The sequence below is a fragment of the Protopterus annectens genome, chromosome 15.part0 (assembly GCF_019279795.1).
Source record: "Protopterus annectens isolate FY-2018-M chromosome 15.part0, PAN1.0, whole genome shotgun sequence".
Lineage (NCBI taxonomy): Eukaryota > Metazoa > Chordata > Ceratodontiformes > Protopteridae > Protopterus > Protopterus annectens.
In genome coordinates, this window is record NC_056749.1 from 493,926,945 (window position 1) to 493,951,912 (window position 24,968).

Sequence of the window (24,968 nt, forward strand, 5' to 3'; positions counted from 1 at the left end):
CTCCTGATCTGGTGTTGTCTTTTCTGTCCAGGTTCAACCTGTGTGTTATCGTATTTGACTCCAAGACTGGCTGTTTCCAAAAACTTCAAACCCCACCCCCCCACCCCCGAGCTCTGCCTCCTCTACCCATAATGCTTAGCTCTGACAAACTAACCTAGGGTCTCATTTGCCACCCTCCAGGACAGCAGCTTGATCTCTAGCTCCATTAGGGTTGTATTCTTTCCAGTGCTTGAGAGTAGTTTTACCCTTTCTTCCTCTACCATTGTCATAGTACAGGATAGTTTGATACTTAGTGTTTTCTTTTACCTTTCTAGTGGTTAGGTAGTGTAGTCTTAGGTTGGGTAGGATAATGCTAGTGGGCTTTTTCCCATTTCGTTACATGGAATGTTTTTTTTTTAATCGTAATTGTGACTCTTAATTTATGGTTAATGTGTTTGTTCCTTTTTGATGTGACTAGCTATGGCTAAAGAATTTAACAAGTGTGTTGTGTGTGACCACAGGGTCTCTTCCCTAGAGTTGCACAATCGTTGCATCTACTGTCTCAGCCCACTCACCTGGAGGCCCAGTGTGCCATTTGATAGCTTTGGATCCAGAGTTGTTAACAAAAGGAGTGCCAACCATGTCCTTAAAGGTTTGTTGTCAGCTGGGGATGCTTCTTCCTCTTTTCCAGCCAGCAAACACTAGAAGGGTGATCAGCCTGAAACGGGGAACTAAGGACCCCAAATCTTGAAAGGGGTCCATAAATTCAAGGGTCCCCCTATCTCTAGCCAGCCAGATCCAAAAATCTTTGGCTCCCTCAGTCTCTCTGCTCTGTCTTTTGAATGTGACACCTCAGAACCGTTTTCCCATTGCACCAACTGTGGGAAAGGCTCCTTCCCCAATGCTTAAGTATCCCTAGCCTTTTTTTGTTGACGGAGATTTACTCCTCAGGCAGAGTTCATTCACCTCTCTCTCTCTCCCTGTATTCCTTGAGAGTTCTCTCCTGAGTCTTTTCCCCCTCTCCAGCTTGGATCTGAGACTCCCTTGTTTGGAAGTGTCTCACAGAGCCTTCTGCTGTCAGGTAGGCTTCCAAGCCCTCTTTAGTAGCTTCTTCATCTTGGTCATTCCGATCAGTCAGAAATTTAAGACCTGCTGAGTTGGAGCTATTGATGTGGTAGTTCATTTAAGCCCAGATACAGTTAGGTCTGGTTCCTTTGGCCTTGAGTCCCAGACCCAAGACTTTGGCAGACTTGTTTCCTCTTTCGGGCCCATTGGCTCGTAGGTTCACTCATCCACTTGCCTTACCACCGGTGGGGTCTAATCTGATGGCTTGGTCAGTTTCAGTTTCCACCCTTTTGCCCTTCTCAACTCTGGCTTTCTCTGAGCTGACACTTCGGTGGCTGGGGTTTCTGGGTTAGGTTTGATGGTTCAGGCTTTGGAGTCATCCCTCCCTCTCAGCAGTTCAGCTCTCAACTGTTAATCTATGGTCTCTCTGTTGGGCAGGTGGGAGCAGCTGATCCCGAGTCTAGCATGCCCTTCAATTCTTTGGATTCCAGGGGTCCTGGCTTTGGACGTCCAGCTTCAGGCTCCACCTTTGACGTTGTAGAGAGGGTGTTTTTCTGCTTAGAGACAGAATGACTAGCAACAACCTGTATCCTTTTCCCATGTCCTCTGTGCCTTTGGGTTTGCATCAGGCTGCTCAGGGACAGCCCATTCCACCTACCCTCCAGGCCACAATGTAAACAGGGCCCCCAGCCTATTTTGCTTTCCCTCTGGATTTCCCAGCGTCAGAAAATTATGGCAAGAGGAAGCACATAAGTATTCTGCAGAGGATACTGACTTTGAGAAGGGAGAGGGCTTCCCAAAAGTCCCCCTGCTGTGACAACTCTTTTGGATACCTTATGGAGTTGCTTTGCCAGCATGGGGTTTGGACAGCCAAAGCCCCATCTCTGGAGGAGTTGGTGTTTTTGGAGACTTTCAGGATGAGCCCATCCATGTCTGGTTGGTTCCCCCCTAAAGATGCACTTATTGTCTTGGTGTATCAGAAGACCTGGGGGGAGCCCAAAATGGTGGAACCAGTTTCCAAGAAGCCTGATAAGATCTTGTTCCCTCCCAAGGATCGTTGGCATTGGAGTAAGAGTCCCATTCTTGATGCTGCTGTGGTGGCAGCAGCTACAAAAAAGGACATCTCAGAAGCGAGTTCATCGGTTCACCCGCCTTAATAGGGAATCTAGAGAGTTGGATCAGTTGGGGAAGTGCTGCTACATGCCAGGCACCTTTGCGCTGAGAGCTTTAAATTACCTGCCTCACTTGATGGGATTTGGGACATCATGTCGAGTGACAAGTGTGGTTAAAACTCAACAGACTCTAGAGTCTCAAAAGACTGTTAAGACTCAGTTGTCCACCTTGTTGTCACTTGCTAACATGTTTGTGTATTTGCATTCAAATGTAGCTGATGGCACATCCCTGGCTGCTGGTGCTGGCATTACCATCCATCATCACACTTGGATGAGACTTTGTAAGTTTGCAGATTGCTACAGGGTGTCCTTTATTAATGCTTCCTACAATGGCTCTTCACTCTTTGATCCTAAAGTTAAAGATACTTTGACCAGAAACGAGCAGGATTGGAAGTCTGAGCACATTTTGTAATCCTCCAATGGACCTTCTTCCCAAATCAGAAGTGGGGGAAATGCCTCTTTAGAAAAGAGCAGAAGCCTTTTCAGGATGCTCCTGGTGAAAGTCTCTGATCCCTACTGCCAGGGGGGGGGGGGGCAATGAGCATCATCCATGCAACAGAAGTGGTCCACAGAATCGGAGCTTCAGCAGAGCTTTTTCTGTGAGGCTTTGCTAGCACCTCTAAAGGGTTGCCTGTCTGACCAGCCCTGGAGACGGGGGGGGGGGGTCGTTTGGCTCCGGCCATCACCTCAGTTGCATGGGTACCAAGAGTCATATCCAGAGACTACAAAATTCCATTTTAATTTCTTGGCTTCACAATGCAGGGCATCACTAGTCAAGGCCAGGGACTCCTTACTCCAGTTGTGCTATTCTTTAAGAATCACTGTCAACCATCAGAAAGCCACTGTTCGACCATTCCAGACTTTGGACTTCATAGGATGTCAGCTGAAGTCTCTCAAATTGCAAAGCTCCCAAGTCTGAGTTATCTACCTTTGTTTTCAGGCCACATCTTTACTGTCTTGCAGAAAACCTCTGGCATCTGTTTCTCAAACTCTTAAGTCACATGGCTGCAGCAATCTGTTTAGTTCCCCCTGCTGAGGTACTACATGCGTATACTTCAGTGGACACTAGCAACACAGTGGTCCTACTAGACTCTTCTGTGAATTTTCCTGTAATACACAAATATGTCTAAATTGCATCATGGTTGTTGGAGTCTTCCATGGTGTAGACCTTTAGTTTTTCCTCCCCCACAAGTTACAGTCACGATTGCCACCTTTTTTTCTCTGGTGGTGGGCGTTTAGAAGGGGAGACTGTCCAAGGGGACCTGATTGACAGTCAAGGTATCTTAAATGAGTGGTTCTCCTTGCATTGCAGGTCCATCAAGACTTTCTCCCCAGGGGTGTGATCTCAGTGCAGATGGACAATATGTCTGTTTTCTGGCATCTGACCAAACAAGGAGGAACTCTATCATATCCCCTTTGTCAGAAGTTCATGAGTGTGTGGCAATGGGCAGTTTTGTTTCAATGGTTTCTGGTAGCAATGCACATCCTGGGGAGGTCCAACATTTTAGCGGATAGTCTTAGCAAGGACATTCTTCCTCGCAAGTGGTTCCTAAATCTGAGGGTTGCTGTTCGGATTATTTGGTGCTGGGGCACTTCATTTGATCTGTTTGTTTCCCCTTCCATCATAAAGTGATTCCCCTTCCATCATTAAGTGCAGCAGTTATTATGCCTTACCTTCCTCCACAGGGACAGTCACCCAGGGATGCTCTTCTGTATGCTTAGTCCCCGGGTCTCCTGTATGCATATCCCCAGACTTTGTCAATAATGAAGTTCCTCCAGAAGTTTGCCCATTGCACTGTTGACTGTAATCCTCATTGCTCCTTTCTGGTTGAGACAGATGCGGTTCCTCTTTCTGTGGCCTCTTCTGAAGTACCCCCCCCCCCCCCCTGTCCTGGAATCCATTCTGGATCTGATTTCTCATCCCACAGATGTGGATTTTCCCCTTCCAATCTTCAAACACTCAAGTTAACTGCATGGTTCCTACATTTCCACTGATGGCCACAGATCCAAAGCTTTCAGACAAAATTACCCACATTTTGTCCTCTTCTCAGAAGTTATCTATCAAAGTCTACACTAGCAAGTGGAGATGCTTCACCTTTTGGACTTATTCTGAGCCTAGATCCCTTTTCAGTGCCTTTGGAGGACATCCTTGATTTCCTTGTTGACTTATTTCATTCATGGTCTAGTCTGTCCCCTGTTAAGGTACACTTGGCAACTATTTCTAACTTTTTAACATGCCACTGGTGCTTTAAAGGTTTCACAGGTCTTTCTTTTATTGCAGCCTTCTGTCTGAGAACCTGTTCCTCTGTGTGATCTGCCTTTTATGCTTCATGTGCTTGCTTGGACCCTCCTCTTGAGCCATCGTCAGTGGTTTCCTTGAAGTTGTCTTGGAAGACGCACTTCCTGGTGGTTGGCAGAACTGCAGGCTTTCTCACAGACAAGATCCTGCTTTTTTGTCTAAGGTGGCAATGGAGAACAATTTCAAATTAGGTCTTTCATGCACCCGTGTTTTTCCCGAGATTTTCAAATAACAGTGAAAATTTGCTTCATTTCTCAACATTTAGTCATTTGAGATTTTATTAAGATAAGGCCAAGTCCTTCAGACAGTCTAAACAGTTTGCTCTCATTCTAAAGCCCAGTTGGGAAAGCCAGTATCTTAAGTCTATTCTATCAAAGTGGCTGGCTGGGCTGCATTTAATTTGTATACTGTTTGAAAGGGAAGACTTTGCCTCTCAAATAAAGGGTCATTCTACTAGAGCTTTGGCTTTCGTCTCAGTATTGGCTATGGATGACATTTGTACTGCTGCTACTTTGGTGGGTCTTAACACTTTTGTGCTCCACTACAAGCTGGATATTCATTCGAGGTTCAGAGCCTCTTTTGGTTCCACCATATTGAAGAATATTCTCTCCTAGGTCTTCGTAGGGTGTAACATGGCTGTAAGACACTGTCCTACAGGTTGAACTTGGACAGAAAAGACAACATTGGATATGAAAATTATGTGCTTGCCATAATGATAGAGCCATGTTTCTTTCCATCCAGTTCAACCATCCCACCCACCTACCCCCTCCTGTATTAGATTTTTCTTGATCCTTTGGACAACAAGTAGTGGAGGCTGTTTCTCTCATTTCGTTTGGGTGTCCTTTGTGTCAGGTTTTTAGAGTCAGCAGTATAACTGGTTTGGAGAGGGGCAAACTTTATCTAAGGCTAATCTGTCAGAACTAGTTATTGCGGGTAAAGGAGGTGGAATTTGGGGAGCTGAAGTCTTTCAGAAATGGCCTGTCCCTGCTCAGAGTCCGATCTGATTACCCACAGGTGGAACAGAAAGAAACAACATTCCGTCCATCTCCCTGTTTTGTTTCTGGAAGGCAAAGCTCCCTTTGTTCACTTGAATTGCATTCTCAGCACAAGTTCTACCTGCAGGGGTTATGTGCAAGTTTCGGAAAATTGACCCATTGGCTGTTGGTTCTTTGTAGATTGGATGTCCAGTGGCAAAAAGGATGGCATTTATCAACCACCCATTTCTCATCTAGGGGTATGGTTGCTGCTCTTGCCTGTTTGATGAACATGGCTGTTAAGGGCTGCAAAAAAATGCACTTGTCTCATAGTATTCTTGTTTTTTGGAGTAAATTATCTGGTTAAATCTGGTTAAATTGGGCAGACATAATCTCTGTTCATTTACAACACTATTAGACAGCTTTGTTGGAGCAAATTATTTCCATAACTACATACTGGAGTTCCATGTAGGCCAAAAACACAGGTTATTTATTATTGTGACCTTGAGTGCTGCAGACACTTGGTCTTCAAAAACAGTTTTTCACCAGACACCATTGCTTGGATTGTGACTCTAGAAGGCAGCTGTACTTAAACAGTTTAGTGTTTAAGTACATGCCTTCTGAAGCATCTACTGCTTCTTTCGCCATGGCCTGTTGTTTGGGGTACTTTTGAACTGGTTCTTTTGACATTTGGCTTTTTCATCCTGGCTCCTGCCAAACTGTGAGTTTATTTTGTTAGTAATTATGATTCTAATCAACATAATTACATTGCTGAGGGAACTGTACATCAGATATTAGATTTGCAGAGACAGTATCAGTTATGTCAAGGAATGCTAGCAGTAGTTCTTTATACCCTTCTGTTGTCTCCAAATGTTGGATAATCCATCCATTATGCTCTGCACATTTTTCCTTTCTGAGGAAAGGCATAAAAGGCGTATGTCATTTTATATTACTGCTTTTAAGTTTTTCACCTCTGCTCACTTAGTTGACTGGTTTGAACAGTGTAATGCAGAGCCTAGGTGTACTCTTCTGGCATGCAGTAGAACATCACCATTTATGCTAGTAAGAACTGCAGTAGTAGATAAAATGAAAACTCTACAGAGATCTGAATCTCTTAAGGTAGAAAACCAGCCACCCCTCGGGACCTCCTTCATAAATTGGTATGGTGAGTAGTTGTCTGTTATGTGCTACATAGTGTATTATAACTGGTTAAATATCCCCCCCCCCAAAAAAAAAACGAAAGCATTAAGTGCTTATGACTGCATTCCAAATAGTAGTACTAATTTTTCTTATGTATTTTTAAAGCCGCCATCCAAGAACAGACGGGAAAGGACAGAGTTAAAGCCAGACTACTTTGATCCTGCATCAATTATGGATGAATCTGTAGGATTAAGGTAGGAAAAATGTGTGCGTGTGTGTGTATGTATATATATATATATATATATATATATATATATATATATATATATAGTGTTTGTGTGTCTGTGCATGTTCACTCACATGCAGATATTTGTATATAGTTATATAAAATATAAAATGTGTTGAATATGTTGCTGATTGTTTACTTTGATTTTGCTCATTGCGTATTACCACTTGTAAATCTTACTCTTCTGCAGTTGAGTGCAAGTGATTTTTTTGGAGGGTATAATTTAATTTCTTACAGTAGATTCACATAGTGCAGCTGTCGTGTTATCACATGCATTTGTATTTACTTCAGTTATCCTGTACTAGCTCTGCCTGAAGTGTGGTAGCACAGTATTCTTAATTTTATTTAGGTATTACTTGTGTGTGTGTGAGTGTGTGTGTGTGTATGTATATATATATATATATATATATATATATATATATATATATATATATAAATATATGGTTCCCTATCAGAAGCCTGAAACACTATAAGCTTGAAAATCAAAAACCTGAAAATTCAAAATCCCGAAAACCCAAAATCCTGAAACTCAAAATCCTGAAAACACAAAATGGACATACTGACGTCATTGTGGCTTTGCTATTGTTAGCCCTGTGGTGTTAGGTCATGCTGGGTTCAGGTCAGTGTGCGGTTGGTTTTATGTTAGGGTTAAGGGCGATTTAAGTGAGTTAGGGTTAGGGCGCAGGTTAGGCATGTATGCAATAGTGACAAATATTGGGGTTAGGGGCGGTTTAAGTGAGTTAGGGTTAGGGCGCGGGTCAGGTGAGTGTGCGATAGTGACAGACCTTAGGGTTAGGGTCAGGGTCAGTTGGTAGATATTAGTGTCTTTATAGTGACATATTAGCATTATTTGTGTTTTCAGGATTTTGAGTTTCAGGATTTTGGGTTTTTGGGATTTTGAATTTTCAGGCTTTTGGTTTCAGGATTTTGATTTTCAAGATTATAGTGTTTCAGGCTTCTGATAGGAAACCATATATGTATATATATATATATATATATATATATATATATATATATATATATATATATATATATATGAGTTTACTATCAAAATGTCGATCACCCCTTGCCAACACTACTAACACGAACTCCGAACTGCGACTGTTAATGTCGAACACCGATATTCTGAAATGCAAAATCCCGCCCCCTTTTGACCCATGGTAGCACTTGTTTTGTGGTGCGGAGCGGTTGGAAATGTGTAAGTTCAGTGTTTTTTTCTCTATTTTGAGGAATCGGCATTACAGCTTTCGCATAAAGGAGTCAACAGTATGTACATTCGACAATGGGTGATCGACATTTTGATTAGCAAACCATACATATATATATATATATATATATATATATATATATATATATATATATATGGATCTAGGATGTTTGCTCGAGTGAGCAAACGTCCGAATCCATAATAACCGAACACACTTTAACAAAAGCGCTTTTATCGAAAAAGTGCTTTCGTTAAAGCGTGTTACAAAAAAAAAATAAATAAACACTACATTTACATTTGTGCCCCCACACCCCCCTTATTTTAATATTCTTCCTCCGAGACCACACTATAGTGGGGAAAAGGGAAATTTCCCTTACCCGTATTGTATTACAGACTTGGCAACAGGCATACTTAGGGTGAAAAGCACTTTTGCGTAAGTATGCCCGGGCATTTGGGTTCCGGTTATTTGCTCACTCGAGCAAACGTCCTAGATCTATACTTATAAATTTTTGGGGGTCTCATACTTTTAAATCGGTGCCTGCAGTCACAAATGCACCCCTGTGTTTAGCTTGTTGTCCGGAGCACTAATTGTGCAATCTCCCATGAGTGCATTTGCATACAAAAACATCAAACACAGACTACATACAGAGATGTTTCAGTGCAACATAACCACCATATTAGGTTTGCAGCATTTAGTATTGTGAAAAGCAGTTTGTGTGAAAAAAAAAAAAAAAAAGTCTGCTGTACTTGTTCATTCTGAAGCATTTTATCATATTTGATTTAAAAGTTCAAGGGCATCACTATCAAGCCTGTCAGCACTATGAGGCATTTTACTAGGCTGAGTCCTTTTAAAAAGAGAGATTTTTTTAATGAATTTGGCATCCTTTGAATTGTTAGGGGGTGAAGAGTAATGTAGAGAAGTAGAGAATTTTTGGCCTTAGACAGATTCAAATATGGTTTATAAATGAGAACTGGGAGGTCATAATTGAATAAAAAGGAACATAACTGCAACTTAAAACTTATCTTAAAGAAAGCTTGTTTGCATTGTTTATTTGATGCTGTCCAGGTTGAACTGGTCAAAGAAGATGGTTTAAATTATAATGCATCTCCAGTTTGACTGGGCAAGACTGTAAAAAACTGGGAAAAATGGAAATTTAGAAGAGAAAAAGCAAGCTCTGGCTGTAGGCTGTTAAGCTTTCAGTCAGAGATAGATAGAACTTTGGAAATACCTGCTGAGGACTTTTTTCAGGATACAACAGACATTTAAGATCGTGTGTTATGGATCTCATAAACAAAGGACATAGGCAATCTCCAAGCACTTTACCCCACCCAGTTTGGATTCGTTGAGGGCAGATCTTGCCTGTTGAACCTGTTTGACTTCTTTGAGACTGTCACCAAGGCCCTGGATGAGGGGAAAGTCAGTACATACAGCTTACCATGACTTGGCCAAGGACCTTTGACACAGTCCCCTACCTGGGCGTCCTCAAAAAGCTAATACAACTTGGCTAAATTCTTATCATCAGCTGGGTGGCCAACTGGCTCACTGATAGGACCCACAAGGTCAAAATAGGCACCTCCACCTCCGACAGCAGACCTGTCACTAGTGGTGTTCCCCAGGAATCTGTCTTGGGACACCTACTGTTTGCATCTACTTCTCAGAGGTCCAGACAAAGACAAAAGTCCTGTGGATGACTGTAAGTCGGGTGCTGTCATTGACTCCCCAAATGATAACATACTGCAAGAGGGTCTCACAGCAACAAATGACTGGTGCCAAAGTCATGGATTTAAGTTAAATGCAGAAAAATGTATTATCATACTGTTCATTAAGTACACAGCCCCTACTGATTACCACATTGATGGCAACCCCCTAGGCACACAACCTGTGGTGTGAGACCTGGGTACTCAGGTTGACAACAATCTCACATTCGACCATCAGTTAGTGGCAGTGGTCGTAAAAGTCTTTTACTTCGTTCATCTCGTAAGTAAAGGGATTGCATTCAGAAAAAGAGATTACTACCTCTCTGCACTCCTCCCTCATTGGACCAATAATTGAGTATAACACCCTGTTTGGTATGTACCTCTGCAAACACCTGCACCAACTGGAAAGGCCACAGAAATGTCTCTCAAAGAGAATACATGGCCTCCAACACCTGTCTTATGCAGACAGGCTCAAATTGCTATCACAGATTGCTCAGAGGTGATCTGGGTCTTGCCTAAAAGGCAATATCAGACCCTGCCCTACTAGAGATGGTCCATATCCATAAGCATTACCTGCTCGAAAGGCCTAAATGTAATCTGCAACATCAGCAGAACGTGCTTGAAAGACAGGTTTGTCTCCCAGAGTCTGCCCCATCTCTGGAATAGACTTCCCATTCATGTCAGAGTACCTCACTGACCCTCTTCAAGCGCACAACCTTGATGGGGTGACAGGTGCTGACTGAGGTTTCTTTTTTGGGGATAAACTCTTGGCTGGGCTTGTAAGGGCTCCAGGACCATTAGCCTAGTAACCTTTTATGATCGTATGAAGCCTGCGAGATGTAAGCATTGTTTGATGATGCTACTATAGAGTACTGTCATGATATGGATTGTAGTGTTGAGGTTGAGAAAACATATGTGCAGAAGTTTGATGCGACTTTTCCCATTGCTATGTTGACCTGTAAATTGCTGGGCAGTGTTGTCTCTTAGAGAAACTTTTCCTGTTGCATTTTTATTTGTGGCATAACCCTATATTGCTTGAAATTATGCTTTCTTGAAAAAAGGGTCAGAGCAGCAGTGAGAGTGGTTCAGGTGGAGCTTGATGCTGCTATATTTACTGTTTAGAAAGCAGCTGAAGTACAACTTCAGAAGAACCTCCAGGAAAGGCCTCCCTGTTACTTTTGTAGGAGCATCAAGCATGCGTTAATCAAAACACATTCTATAGGGCAAAAGAAGTGTCCACACGAATTGAGCATTTGAAGTTAATAGAGGAAACAGTGCAACAGCAGAAGCACAAGGTCCACTTGAACTAATAGAAAATCATTTTACTTTAAAAGGTTTTACTTACTACTGTTCAGTGAACTAACTGGTCTGTGAAAATGCAGCATGGCAGGCCATCATACTGCTAAACATCAGCTAGAAACAATGATGTACAAGGTAAGATGGAGCACTAAAGTTAAATCAGTGTGTTTGGCAGGAAGGTAACTCCCCACACACAAGACATCCTTGTGGTGGATTTCACCTCGTATTAATGTAGAGCAGATTTTCAATTGTAGAATGTCTGGGAAGAGGGAATTGTGTAACTCCACATATGTGCACAAGATATCCTGATGATCCAGTGTTGTCTGTTTTCATCTCATTTCATTATATGGGATGTCGGATCTGACTGGATCCAACCTCAGTACTGAATTTGATGCTTCATGGTTCCAGAGCTCTGACTCCACCCCTAATACCACAGATCTTTCTGCTGCCTGAAGACTTCTGACATGTTTTTGAGGGCTGTTGTATCCATTCACATGTTCAGCAAAAATTCTAACTTCCGTTAGTTTTCAGTAATCTTTTTCCCTTACTCCTGCTCTGCCCTGTTGTTTCTCTCAAGTTTTTCAATATTTGTTGGGTAGAATTTTCTGTAATAGAAGTTAGTGTTGTTTATTAGCATTTATCTTTTTATATATATATATATATATATATATATATATATATGTATATATATGTATATATATATATATATATATACTTAAGATAGTGCTTGTTTACATAATCATCTAGCATAGGAGCGTTAAGTAGTAAGTTAGTGTTTTGATAGTGTTACCTTGGATTTAAATATGGAATTAAGGTGTTTTTGCTTATTTTGCTGTGTTTCTCGGTAGTTGTACAGATTTTTGGTGACACGGGTTGAGTCGCAGGCTTTCAAAGAATGTTCTGAGTGAGGGCACAAGTTTCCCCCTCAAGATCCTCACATTTCGATACCAAATGTCAGTCGTGTGCTTCCGTTAGTGCTAGAGCTTTGCAGACTCAACGTGACAAGTTGGTGGTGAGGGGTCTCTTCTCTCCCCAGACAGGTTCCTTGGTCTCTGGGTCTTCCTTATCTTACTCCCCTACTAAGAAACAGGACATGGCTCGGTTTTCTGAAAAGGCAAAGAAAAATAACAAAAGTAGACAAGAAAATGACAAATCTCCATCTTCTGCCAGCAAATGTTCTTTGGATCCGTCAGTACTAATCAGACCACTACCTAAATAGGCTAGAAGGTTGAAACTGACAACATTTCAGGCCTGTCAGTCCTCTCCTTAACCACGGTTTTCACCTGAACCAGTGACCCAGGATTGCATTCTTCAGTCTTGCAAGAAAGGAGATATTCCAGACCTTCATCACTGGCTTCCTCTACTCCGTCATCTAGGAGCTTAACAAAGTGCCATTTCGAAATGATAAGTGAGTTCTTGAGGAAGCAGATCCAGCTTGGGGTTCCATCAGTACTGTCCCTGGGGGTCTTAATTGGCCAGTCCATCTCTCCACTTCTTTCGCCTGTTGCAGCCCATCCTTTGGTTCCGACAGTTATAGATTTGAGTAATCCCAGAGCCTCTCAATTGGTGCTCACAGTTTAATCAACCTTTCGACACCAACTTCTTCCCTGCCCATCTCAATACTGATACCTTTGAATTGTACAGGGGCTGTGTGACATAGCATTATTGCTAGTTTCTGGGGGGATGTATCGACGCTGAGGTTGTTGGAGCAGTCTCTCCCCTGGGTGCATTGGCATTTGACAGCTCGGGTCTGAGATGAACTTCAGGGTCTAGATTGGTCAGAGTCGAGGTTTCTGTCTTCAGATTCAGGGAGGTCTTCAGTTCCGGTGGCATCTACAGCCTTTGAGGTTGTTGAAAGAATTTTGAGTGTACCCAAAGAAAGGGACTCTCTCTTCCAGTTCTCCCAAACCCCAATTAGTTCCTGTAATGTCATCATCTTTTCATGCTGTCAGACTGGAACAGTCAGCATCAATGGCTTTTGAAATGTCTTGCACCTTCGACTTCCACTCTGATTTTGAACCATCTGTCCTCCCAACAGAATTAGTTCACAAGAAACAGACCTGAAAGCGAAAGCACATAGACTCCTGTCCAAAGTCTTCCATGGAGGATGCAGACATGGATGAAGGTGAGGGTTCACCCAGGTCCCCTTCGAAAGAAGTCACCTTTGGTGAAATTCTGCATATCTTGAAAGAGAGATTGGGATGGTCCACTGAAGATCCCTCACCAGATGAATCAGTATTTTTGGAAAACTGCGATTCTGGCTCAGTATTGTCCTTGGTGATACCACCCATTGACTCACTAGTTGACCTTATGACACAGTGGTCTTGGAAAAGACCCTGATATGGTGAAGCCCATTCCCAAGAAACTAGATGGGTTTTTGGCAGCTCTGAGGGACAGGAAACATTGGAGTAAAGTTCTACCAATCAGATATGTGGTTTCTGTGGCAGTCACAAAAAAGGAATTGTCTGAAGAGAGTTTCTTCTGTCACCCTAACAGGGAGTCTAGGGCATTGGACAGGTTTTTGAAACCGACATTCTAGTCAGTGAACTTTGCACTCAGGTCACTTAACTATTTAGCTGATGTTATAGGATTTCAGAGGGACCTGAATAAAAAAATTTCCAAGTCTCTGTCTAGAGTTTTGCTTGCAGGCATCCAAAAGACCGACTCCCAGCTGTGTACTTCTGCAGACAACCTTTAACATAGCAATGCTTCTTATTTCTAACACTGACAAAGGCTCAGCCAGAGCAGCAGGCATAGGACTTGCCGTAAGATGGCATGTCTGGATGTGTCTTTGTGATTTTGCTGAGGGGTTCTAGATGTCCATCATCAATAACCCAAACAGATCTGAAGTAGTTTACTTCATTTGGTCTTCAACCTGCCTGTCTCGGATCCACATTGGATCCGACACTGCTACATTTTCCAGCTATGAATCCGAGCTAGACTCCTCCCCTTACCCATAATGCCCCCTTGTCTCCCTTCTCATCTCCTTTGCCGCCATAGTGATTACAAACATGGTTTCTCAGCTCCAGCTAGTTGGTCATGTAAGTGAAAAAAGCTCCAGTTTTCCTATCTGATTCCTTCCTGTTTTCTTCCTTGTATCCTTTCTTTCCTCCCCACATCTGCATTGGACACAAAAAAAACCAAACTTTCTCCTGTCTTGTTCCTATTTAGAGAACGCACATGTGTGTATTTGGGGCCTGATTTGGGGATAGCAGAAGCCCCTAAGGCAGGTTTTAGGAAATGCACAGAGTGCAGCTATAAGCTGTCTCCGGCAGATGGCCACACTTTGTGTATGTTTGCCTTGGTGCAGACCTCTTTAAGTCCCCCTGTCCTATTTGTGCTGGCGTCAACCCCAGGCCACTTAGGGACAGGTAGGGCAAACTGATTCTGAAGGGTTTACTTTCCTCTTCAGGGACTACAGTTCCTTCTTCCCCAGCGGGGGGTAGCAGCGGCTGCTGCATCTACTTCCTCTTCCCTCGCCTCAGGGATTCAAACTCCCGCCAAGAGGTCCGGGGAAGGGGTTAAGTCTAAGAAAAAAACGGTCTCCCAAGCGGTCCATGACTGCTCGTCACAGGTGGGTCCGCCACCCAAAGTTAGGCTTCCAACTAGGCCTGTCTCTCCTCAGTTGCGCTCACCGAGGTTCTCCCCCAAGCCTGAGGAGTCATGTAGCCAGTCCCCAGTTAGGTCTTCTCCCCACTGGCTCTCCTGACCTGTTTCGGTGATGTCCTCCCGCTCCACTCAGAGTCTCAGAGAAGCAGAGATAAGACAAGATGATGCAGAGATTTATCTGCACTCCGATCCAGATAGGGGTCTTGCTGGCACCCTTTCCCTCCGGAGGGGGCTCCTTGCAACCTTTTTTCTGACCTGTAACTCCTTCTCCGATCCTACCAGCTGTTTCGGAGTTTTTGGATCTGAGGGCCCTTAAGGTTGAGGGGCCGGCGCCAACTGTACCATGTACCTCAACACCAGCTATTGCCTTGAGCTTGTTGGATCAGACGTGATCCGAGCTCTCGGAGCCATAGCCTCTGGGTTGGATCCGAGTGGGTGCCTTCTGCTCCGAGCGCTTCGGAGCAAAGAATTCCACTTGGCATCTCGGCTCTTGGAGGTTCAGCTCTGACTTTCCTGTCGGGTCTGGGGGGACAGACCCTACCAGTACATTCCAGGAGGTTCGGTTCCTATCGGCATTCGATGTGGTGTAGAGGGTCTGTCAGTGTCAAGGCCTCTGACCATCTCGTCCTCGGACTCTGTCCAGACCCCCTTGGCTCTGAGTGCGGTTCCAACTGTCTTGCTTTCTCAGGGACAGCCCATGGTCACTATGCCCCAGGAAGTTCCAGTGGAACAACAATTGTTTTGTGAATCCTCCTCAGCGAGTCCCCCTGAGGAGGTACTCTGCAAACATAAGTGTAAGAGGAGGCACTTGGACTCTCTTCCAGAGTCCCTCACAGAAGACACTGATTTGAATGAGGGGGAATGTTTCCCAAGGTCACCCTCCGAAGATGTCTCCTTTGAAGACACCATGGAGGTCCTTTGCCAGGGTGGGTGGTCAGCCCCTAAACCGACCTCAGACGAGTCTGTGTTCCTGGAAGCATTTGGCTCAGGCCCATCTACCTCTTGGATGTCCCTTCCTGCTGATCCACTTGTAGATCTGGTAACATCTAGGGCATGGAAGGATCCAGACACTGTAGAACCCATTCCTAAGTGGCCCGACAAAGTGTTCAGCCCCCCTGTCGGACAGGACACATTGGAACAAGGGGTCCCCGGCAGATGCGATGATGGTGGCAGCAGCCACCAAGAAGGGGCTTGCTCATGAGACCTCCATGGTTCATCACCCTGATCGAGAATCAAGAGCGATGGGAAGCGAGTATATGCTTCAGTGACCTTCTCAGTGAGAGCACTGAACTATATGGCACACGTCATTCGACTCCAGAGCAATCTAGTGAAGGAAATCAGAGTCTAACACAGAGTCCATGTTGGCGGATTGCAAAAAGACGTTCACCCAAATGGCCACTCTCAAAGTGGTTGCCAACACGTCCATGCGACTGCTTTTTCATACTACAGAGGGAGCCGCAAGTGTGGCCGGAATAGACGTGGCCATCAGGCATCGTGCCTGGCTCCGGTTGTGTCAATTTTCAGAGCCCTTCAAGGCATCTCTTACCAGTGCCCCTTATGATGGTTCTTTCCTCTTCGGGAATTTGGTGAAAGCGACACTGGTCCAGAGTGAGGAGGAGAGGAAGACACTTTTCTGCCATCGGGATTCGCTTCTCATCTCCTCAAAGATCCTTTTTCAGGAGTCAAAGTGGAACGAAGATGATGTGGTTCCAGAAGTCTCAGTCGTTTTCCCAGGACACTCAGGATTCTCCGTCCCCCAGAGGTAGAGGGGGTCACAATAGATGCCGCCCAGGAGGCGGAGGAGATCCAAGGAAATTTGGGTCCTGAGAACCTTTCTTGGAGGGATCTGGGCAGCAGCCTTGAGGGGTTGCCCGACTGCTCATCTCTGGAGGCAGTCTGGGATCAGCTGTCGCTACACCCAAATGCATGAGTGTCCATTACAACAGATTGCCGGGTGTTGCGAATCATATGCAGAGGATATCTCGTTCCGTTCAAGGAACATCCCCATCCGAACAAGCTCCTCCCAGACATCCCACCTGCGCAACAGGAGGAGACAGAGCTGGAAATAGGAAAGCTGCTGAAGAAATGAGTTATCCAAACTGGTCCCCCCAGACCAGTCCGGATCCGGCATTTACTCCAGGTTCTTTTTAGTGCCAAAGAAAACGGAGGACCTCAGACCAATTTTGTATCTGTCCACATTGAACCTGTCAGTAACAAAGATGAAATTCCAGATGGTAACTCTTCAGTATATCCTGACCTTTCTGCAGGCCAAAGACTGAATGTGCTCGATTGCTCTCCAGGATATGTACTACCATGTCAAAATGAACAGGCGCTCCCATATGTTTCTTCACTTCCAGATGGGTGCCAATCACTACCAATTCAGAGCCTTTCCCTTTGGTCTAACCACAGCCCCCAGGGTATTTACCAAGGTGATGGCAGTTGCAGTGGCTCACCTGAGGCTCCAGGGTATGCAGGTCTTTCCGTACCCGGATGATTGGCTCTTTGCTGCCCCTTCAGAGCATCTGCTGTGTGAGGCCAGGGATTACTTTATTTGGTTAGCATGCAGTCTGGGTATTACCATCAATCTAAACAAGTCTTCTCTAGCGCCGATCCAGATTCTGGATTTTATTGAGGCACGTTTGGGCACTCTTCAAATAAGGGTTTTTGTCACCCCGGACAGGATACGCAGTCTAAGATTACATGTGTTACACTCAAGTCTCTACCGCTGAAGCAGCTCTAAGGGCATTGGGTACCATGGCAGTCATGAACAATCTCCTGCTGATGGCTCGCCTTCATATGAAAGTTCTTCAGTGGACACTTGCAGTCCAGTGGTCCCTGTTAGACTTTCCTCTCTCCTCTCCAGTGAGAATCTCAAGTATGCAGGGACACCCTTCGGTGGTGTATTCAATCTCTGGATCTCCTCAAGGGATGCCCCTTTCACCGTGCCTTTCCTCAAACCACGGTGACCACGGGCGCCTCCCAGCTAGGGTGGGGGGGCATTGCTCGGGAAGGATGGTCCAAGGCATGTGGTATCCCTCCAACACCGATTTGCATATCAACATTCTAGAGTTGAAGGGCGGTCCTCCTTGCATTGCAGGCACTTCATACCTCTCTTCCTCTAGGGACGATTGCCATTCAGACAGACGATATGTCAGTAGTCTGGTACATAAACAGAGGAGAACCAGATCTTATTCCCTCTGTCGAGAAGCCATGATAGTGTGGGAATGGGTGATCTCCACCGGCTGCTTTCTAGTAGCAACTCGCATTCCTGGGCACTCCAACATTCTAGTGGACAAGCTCAGCAGATCAACCCTGATGCCTTCCGAGTGGTCTCTGAATCCTTCAGTAGCAGAACAGATCTTTCTAAAGTGGGGTCAGCCTTGCTGCAATCTCTTCTCATCTCTTTCCAGCATGAAATGCACTGAGTTTTCGCTCTGAACCCCGTGGACAGGGAAGCCCCCAGAGAAGCACTGGTTCATGCTTGGCCTCCTGGTCGTCTCTATGCTTATACTCCGCTTCATCTCGTGTCAAAGTTTCTTCAGAAAGCTTGAAGGTTGGGGAGCACCGTGATCCTCATCACTCCATTCTGACCTCACCAGGTTTGGTTCCTCTCACTGTGGTCTCATCTAGTTGTTCCTCCATGGGCATTGAATCCAGTTCCAGATCATCTTTTTCATCCCTCAGGGATCCCTCACCCAGGTCTGGACAGTCTGAAGCTCATGGCTTGGCTGTTCGGTTCCCATGATCATCAGGACTCCCGAATTGTCATCCCCTGTAAAATCAGTCTTGGTTGCAGCTCACAAATCCTCCAGCAGAAAGATGTATCATAGTAAATGGAGATATTTCTCCATATGGGCCACTTTGCGGGATTTGGACCCTTTCACGGCACCTGTTTCAGCAGTCTTAGATTTTCTGGCAAGCATCTTTCATCAGGATGCTAGTTCGTCTACAGTTAGTGCAATTGGCAGCTATTACTAATTTCCATGTGGGGGTAGATATGTCTTCCTTGGCTTCTTCCAAACTTTGTAAGACCTTTCTTAAAGGTGCTTTTCTACTTGGGACTCAGGTTAAGGACCCTCTGCCTCCGTGGGATCTTACCTTAGTGTTACAGACATTGGTGTCTACACCCTTCAAACCCGCAGCATCAGTTGATTTGCAATTTGTGACCGGGAAAACTGCTTTCTTGGTGGCCATTTCCTCAGCCCGAAGAGTGTCAGAGCTTTAGGCTCTTTCTATTAAGGTGCCTTATATGATCTTTTCCAAAGACAGTGTCGCGGCGCACTAATCCATCTTTTCTTCTTAAGGTAGCCTTGGAAACCAATATTAATCACACTATAAATTTACCAGTTTTTTTCCCCAACTTCCAGAGCAAAGGGGAATACAAGCTGCATCGGCTTGATGTTCATAGACAACTGAGATTTTATTTACACAGGACAAAACCCATTTTGTAAGTCTGATCAACTATTCTTGTGTTACGCTAAACCCTTTTTAGGCAAGCCAGTTTCCAAGGTAACAGTTGCTCGCTGGATTTTTCTATGCATTGCTCGAGCCTATGCTGTGAAAGGTAGATCTCTGTCAGAACAAGTAAAGGCACACTCCACCCGATCTATGGCTACGTCAGCTGCCTTCTGGTCTAGGGTGTGTCTGGACGATGTCTGCTCGGCAGCTACATGGTCCTAATCTCATACTTTCATTTCTCATTACAAAAGGTGGACATTGTGTCTAGCTGGTTGTGTCTAGGTACCTAATAGAAAGTAAGAAAGAACCTACTTTTAACTCCAGTACACTCATGCAGTATACACAGACCTTTACTACCGCGTGGTTTGGTTTGGCCCTGTTTTGCTTACCCTCGCTGTGCTCGGGCTTGCTCCGCACCCCACCCTGCCCCCAAATCTCACCTGCCCCCAGTGGTGCTAAATATATAGTGCTACAACCACACCCCCTCTTTCTTCAGCCAGTCAGCTATATCCAAGTCATCAGTAGGCTCTCAAGTACTTAACATTTCTGTCCTACCTTAAAAAGTTTAAACTGGGAACAAGTCAACCTCAATAATCACAATGTTACTTGCAGTGAAACCACTTAAAATACTACCACTGTACTGTCTGCTACCCTCTCTGCTTGTCCCATATCTTCTTACTGCCTATGAATGTAATACATACCCAGGTTTCTACTACCCAAAAAGCCAAACCTCCACATTTATAGCTCCACACAAGCTTGAACACTTCATACATACCCTCCCATCTAACTCCTTACTTACTTTGTATCAGCATCCCATTAGAACAAGATCTGGCAACCCTAAAACCAAAAGATACCAAAGTCTATTAATTAAAATCTGGAAGCTCACAATCAGATTACAATGCACCTTGACAATGGATGGAGATATCCACCCAAATCCTGGCCCATCCTCATCCATGGCTGTAGGTCCTTTACTGTCACACTACTACACAAATCTTAGACAAACCCCCAAACTCACTCTTGATCAGTCACCTAAATATCAGAAGTGTAAACAATAAGATTCAACACCTACATGCCCTCTTAGATGCTCTTTCCCCAGACATAATACGTCTTACTGAAACCTGGCTTAAACCTTATACTTCAGATAAAGAAGTTATACCACCAGGCTATAGCATCCTAAGGCTTGATCGAACCAGTAGAAAAGGGAGGTGGGGTAGCTGTTCTGTACAAATCCATGCTTTGAAGTGTCCAATAATGCCCTGCAAACATCCCTGTTAGGCGATGCTGAAATTCTTATCACTAAGCTCCACATTAATAAGAACAAATGTATAAATCTCATCTGTGTGTATGTTCCCCCAGGCAGTAACATAAATACCCTTAAGATATCTTACATTGGTTATCCAGCAAATTGCCCCCAAGAAACCATTGTACTTGGGGACTTCAACATAGACTGGAACATGTGTTCCACAGAACCCCCCACTCACCACATAAACCTTTACGGATTTTCACAGGTCATATTCTCCCCCACTAGGATCAGTAAACCCAGTAATAAAGCAAGTATTCTGAATTGGATTCTTGTTAACACCCATCCCCTCAAATACAAGAATGGGACCTTGCCTGATGATGTAAGTGATCACCTCCTCACCTATTTAGTCAGGCAAAAAGCTGATATCCACGACCAGTCCATTGTTAAAACAGTAAGGAACAATAAGAATTTCAACTGCACAAATTTCCAAAATGAACTCAAATCTTGCAAATGGTCAGTTCTGAAACAATTACCACTTGAAGAAGCAGTAATTTACTTTAATACCAAATTTCTGTCCATCCTTGACACCCATGCACCAGCACGGACTATTAGAACCAAAACAAAAGTTGATCCTTGGCTATTAAAAGAAACTAGACATAAAATGCTACTTAGAAATAGGAGATGGGCCACTTCGAGGACTGCAAAAATCCCATAGAACATACTTAGATGCAGACAGCTGTTAAATGAAACAAAACAATCCACCACATTAGACAAGAAAAACTATTACTGTCATCTACAAGAAAAACAAGCCACAAAAGTCTTGGGTAGGTATAAAACCCCTTAGTCCAGGACAGTCCTCCACTCCTACCCCCTTAGATTCTAACCAACCCCCCCCCCCCCCAGCAGAAATTGCCAATACCTTTAACAGCTTCTTTACAACAACCGTCCAGAACCTACCTAACCAATTATCCCCTGGATGCCCATATTCTCCGGCCACTACACCCTGCTCCCAACCCCCCTTAACTTCAAGCCAGTTTGCACATCTTTGGTCCAAAAATTACTTAAAAAACTAAAGCCTACCACCCTGTCAGCTGATCTCCTCCCTGCGGTGTATCTACAGAAAGCTGCAGATGCCGTAGCATACCCCATTACTGTCCTGATCAATAGAACTATAACTGAAGCATCCATTCTCTCCGTCTGGAAGATATCCCATGTCATCCCACTGCATAGAGGGGGCAGTTCTACCGATCTTTCAAACTATAGACCCATAGCTGTTCTGTCACCATTGACTAAAATTCTGAAAAAATGCATCCACAATCAACTCCTGAACTGTCTTATCCATAATAATCTTCTAGCCAACACACAACATGGCTTTAGACCATTCCACAGTACAACCTCAGCCCTCCATTCCTTCTCTAATGTCATTAACCAACACTGAAACAGTAATAAACTTTCATCTGCTATCTTTCTCGATCTTTCAAAAGCCTTTGATATGGTAAACCACCAAATACTCATAAACACTTGAAAATCAATCTCCCTAGAGGACCACCCCATCCAATGATTTCAATCGTATCTCAGTGGTAGACAACATGCTGTCCTATGGCAGAGCAAACTATCCACCCTTTTACCCATCACCCTCTGAGTACCCCAAGGCTCCATACTAGGTCCACAGTTATTTTCCATTGTCATCAATGATTTGTATAATGTCATCCCAAATGCAACATGCATTCAATATGCAGATGACTCCACTTTAGTATGCTCCGACACTTCACCTATAGAGTTGCAGATTCTATCCCAAAATACTTTTAACACAGTTGAAAATTGTCTCCTTAACCGTCATCTCATGTTAAATCCTAATAAAACCAAACTGCTGCTTTTCTCTCCCACTCACAGGTCTGCCCCTACAACCTTTACATTAAAATGCAACAACGGCACCATTATTTCCCCAGATTCCTCAACCAAACTGTTAAGAGTTATAATAGATAACCTTAATTTTGATCTGCATATCAATAAAACTATTAAAAGTTAATAAACTTGGCTAACTATATAGGATCAAGCCCATCCTAACGCCATTAGCCAGAACTGTAATTGCTCGTACACATCTACTCTCCACCCTCCTCTATGCGTCCCCTCTATTTACAAACCTCAGCAAAACTGACCTTACTAAACTTTCTAGCAGCTACAATCACATTGCTAGATTTGCTACCAATGCCGCCTGCAGAACGCATCACTGTCATAACCTAAGTTTACTAGGATGGCTTGAACTGCCTAACCTACTTCAGGTTAACTAACTAATAGTTGCACAAAAGGTCCTGTACCAACCAGATAATACACCCATACTTAAAAACCTCATCACCCCCTACAGTAACCTTAGCGCACTTCAGTCATCTGAAGAACTACTAGTTCAAACTCTCAAATCCAACAACACAGCCGGTAAATCTCTATTTGCTAATTCTGTTGGCAAAACTTTGAATTCTCTTCTTGCTAATCTTACATCTGAACACTCTCTACCTCAGTTCAAGAAAAGTCTGATTCAGTACTTTAAAAAAAAAAACATGGCTATGCCCTTGTCCTAATCCAGACCAACTCTAACCATCACTCATGTGTACATGGAGGACTTCTGCCTACACTTTGTTTCTTAACTTATAAATCCTATGATCTCCTTGGACTCTACTACCAGGTTAGCCTACTAGGCATTCAGTACCCTGTCATTCTTAAAAACATGTCTAGAATTTTTCATCCGAGTCAAAATGTAATAATTTATTATATCTGTTTTTGTGTTTGTTTACATCTATGTAAAAATCCTTTTTATTTGTGTTTTATTTTGTGTTTTAAACTGTAAAAATTTAACAGTTTGAATGTCTAACTGGAGCTTTTCTCCCCGGGCCTCTGCTGAAAATGGACATGTATCCAGTCGGACTATCCCAGTAAACAAATGTAAAATAAATAAAATAAACAGAGCAAGCTTTGGCTCTGCGGTGCTCTGGAATATCCTTCCATGAGGGCCACCCAGGAGTTTTTGGTTGCTGGGGACTCTGTCCCACAGGTTGAAGACAAAATGAAGTAAACCACTTCAGATAAAGAAGGTACGTAGTCACCATAACGTTCCATCTGAGTAGTTGTACTTCATTTGTCTTCAACCCCCCCCCCCCCTCCTTCCCCCTGACCTTATCATTGATGCAGTCTGCATTTAATTTTGCATTAAGTGTGTGGCCTTTCACTCAGTCTAGGCCTGGGAGTGTAATGGAGATTCTTGTTATGATAAGGTGATATTGGGTCGGGTACCTGGTACGTCTTAGGCAACAAACTTGATCTGAAGGGAGACAAGGGAGCATTATGGGCAAGGGGAGGAGTCTGCAGCTCGGATCCATAGCTGGAAAATGCGGCCGTGTTAGATCTGATGTGGATCCGAGACCCACAGGTTGAAGACAAATTAAGTACAACTACTCAGATGGAACATTATGGTGAGTACATAACTACTTTTTTCATATTGCCAGACCCAAAGTTAGTCACATTGACCAGGAGCCAGCAGGATGGAAAGACTCTTGTCTACCGTAGGCATCTATTATTCAACACCTCAAAGATCCTTCACTGGGTATCAGAGAGGAAAAGATGTGCTTTCTTAAGTTACAGAGTTCTTACCAGGATTCTCCTTTTGGTAGGCCTTCACATGGCAGAGGTGGAGGACAATCCCACTGGATATCGCCGTAGAGGCAGAGGCTACCCACATGGACCACATAACCAGGGCTTCCACAGTTACAGAAAAAGCCCCATCAGTGTCCCTGAAGGGTAGCCAGACTGCTGTCTCTGGAGACAGGGAATGTTTATCTCTGCAACACCCAAGTTTGGCAAGACATGACATTAAAGACACTTTGGTACAAAGTATAATTTCCAGAGGCTATTCCATTCCCTTTTTTTCTCCTTCTGTAAATGAGAAAATTTGCGGCATTCCATCCAGTCAGTGGAAACCAGCAGCAGTGGAAATTTCCAATCTGCTAGAAGAGAGGATCATCCAACCTTTCCCCCAAGACCACTTGGGATCTGAGGAGTGCTCAGTGTTCTTTTTAGTGCCAAAGAAAATGGGGGACCTCAGACCAATTTTGGATTTCAGTCATATCAACCAGTGTGTAAAACGGACAAAATTCCGGATGGTCACAATTTAAGCCATGTTATCTTTTCTGATGAAGGATGATCGTATGTGCTCAGTAGATCTCCAGGACACTTACTGTTATGTGAAAATAGAGAAGCAGTCCAGGTGATTCCTCCATTTCCAGCTGGGAGCCAGTCATTACCAGTTCAGAGCCCTGACATTTGGTCTCATCTGCAGCTTCCAGGGTGTTCACCAAGATAATGGAAGTGGTAGTGGTGTGCTTGTGCATACTCTGGGTCCAAGTCTTCCTTTACTTAGACAATCGGCTTCTAATTGCTACAGCCAAGCATCCTCTGATACATCATCTGGACCTCCTCCAGTGTTTACTAGTTTAGGCATAGCACTGAAATTTCACAAGTGTCCGTTGCTTTCAACTCAACAGATAAAAT

General features: G+C 44.0%; 1 protein-coding gene across 2 annotated transcripts in view; it reads left to right on the forward strand.

Annotated features, from left to right (window-relative positions):
* The window catches only part of STAG2 (stromal antigen 2), a 3,222,550-nt gene that overhangs the window by 3,097,909 nt on the left and 99,673 nt on the right, over positions 1–24,968 (forward strand). For both annotated transcript variants that reach the window (XM_044057319.1, XM_044057321.1), the window contains exon 32: positions 6,795–6,883. In XM_044057319.1, coding sequence (XP_043913254.1) covers positions 6,795–6,883 — 89 coding nt within the window. The remainder of the gene's footprint in view (positions 1–6,794; positions 6,884–24,968) is intronic.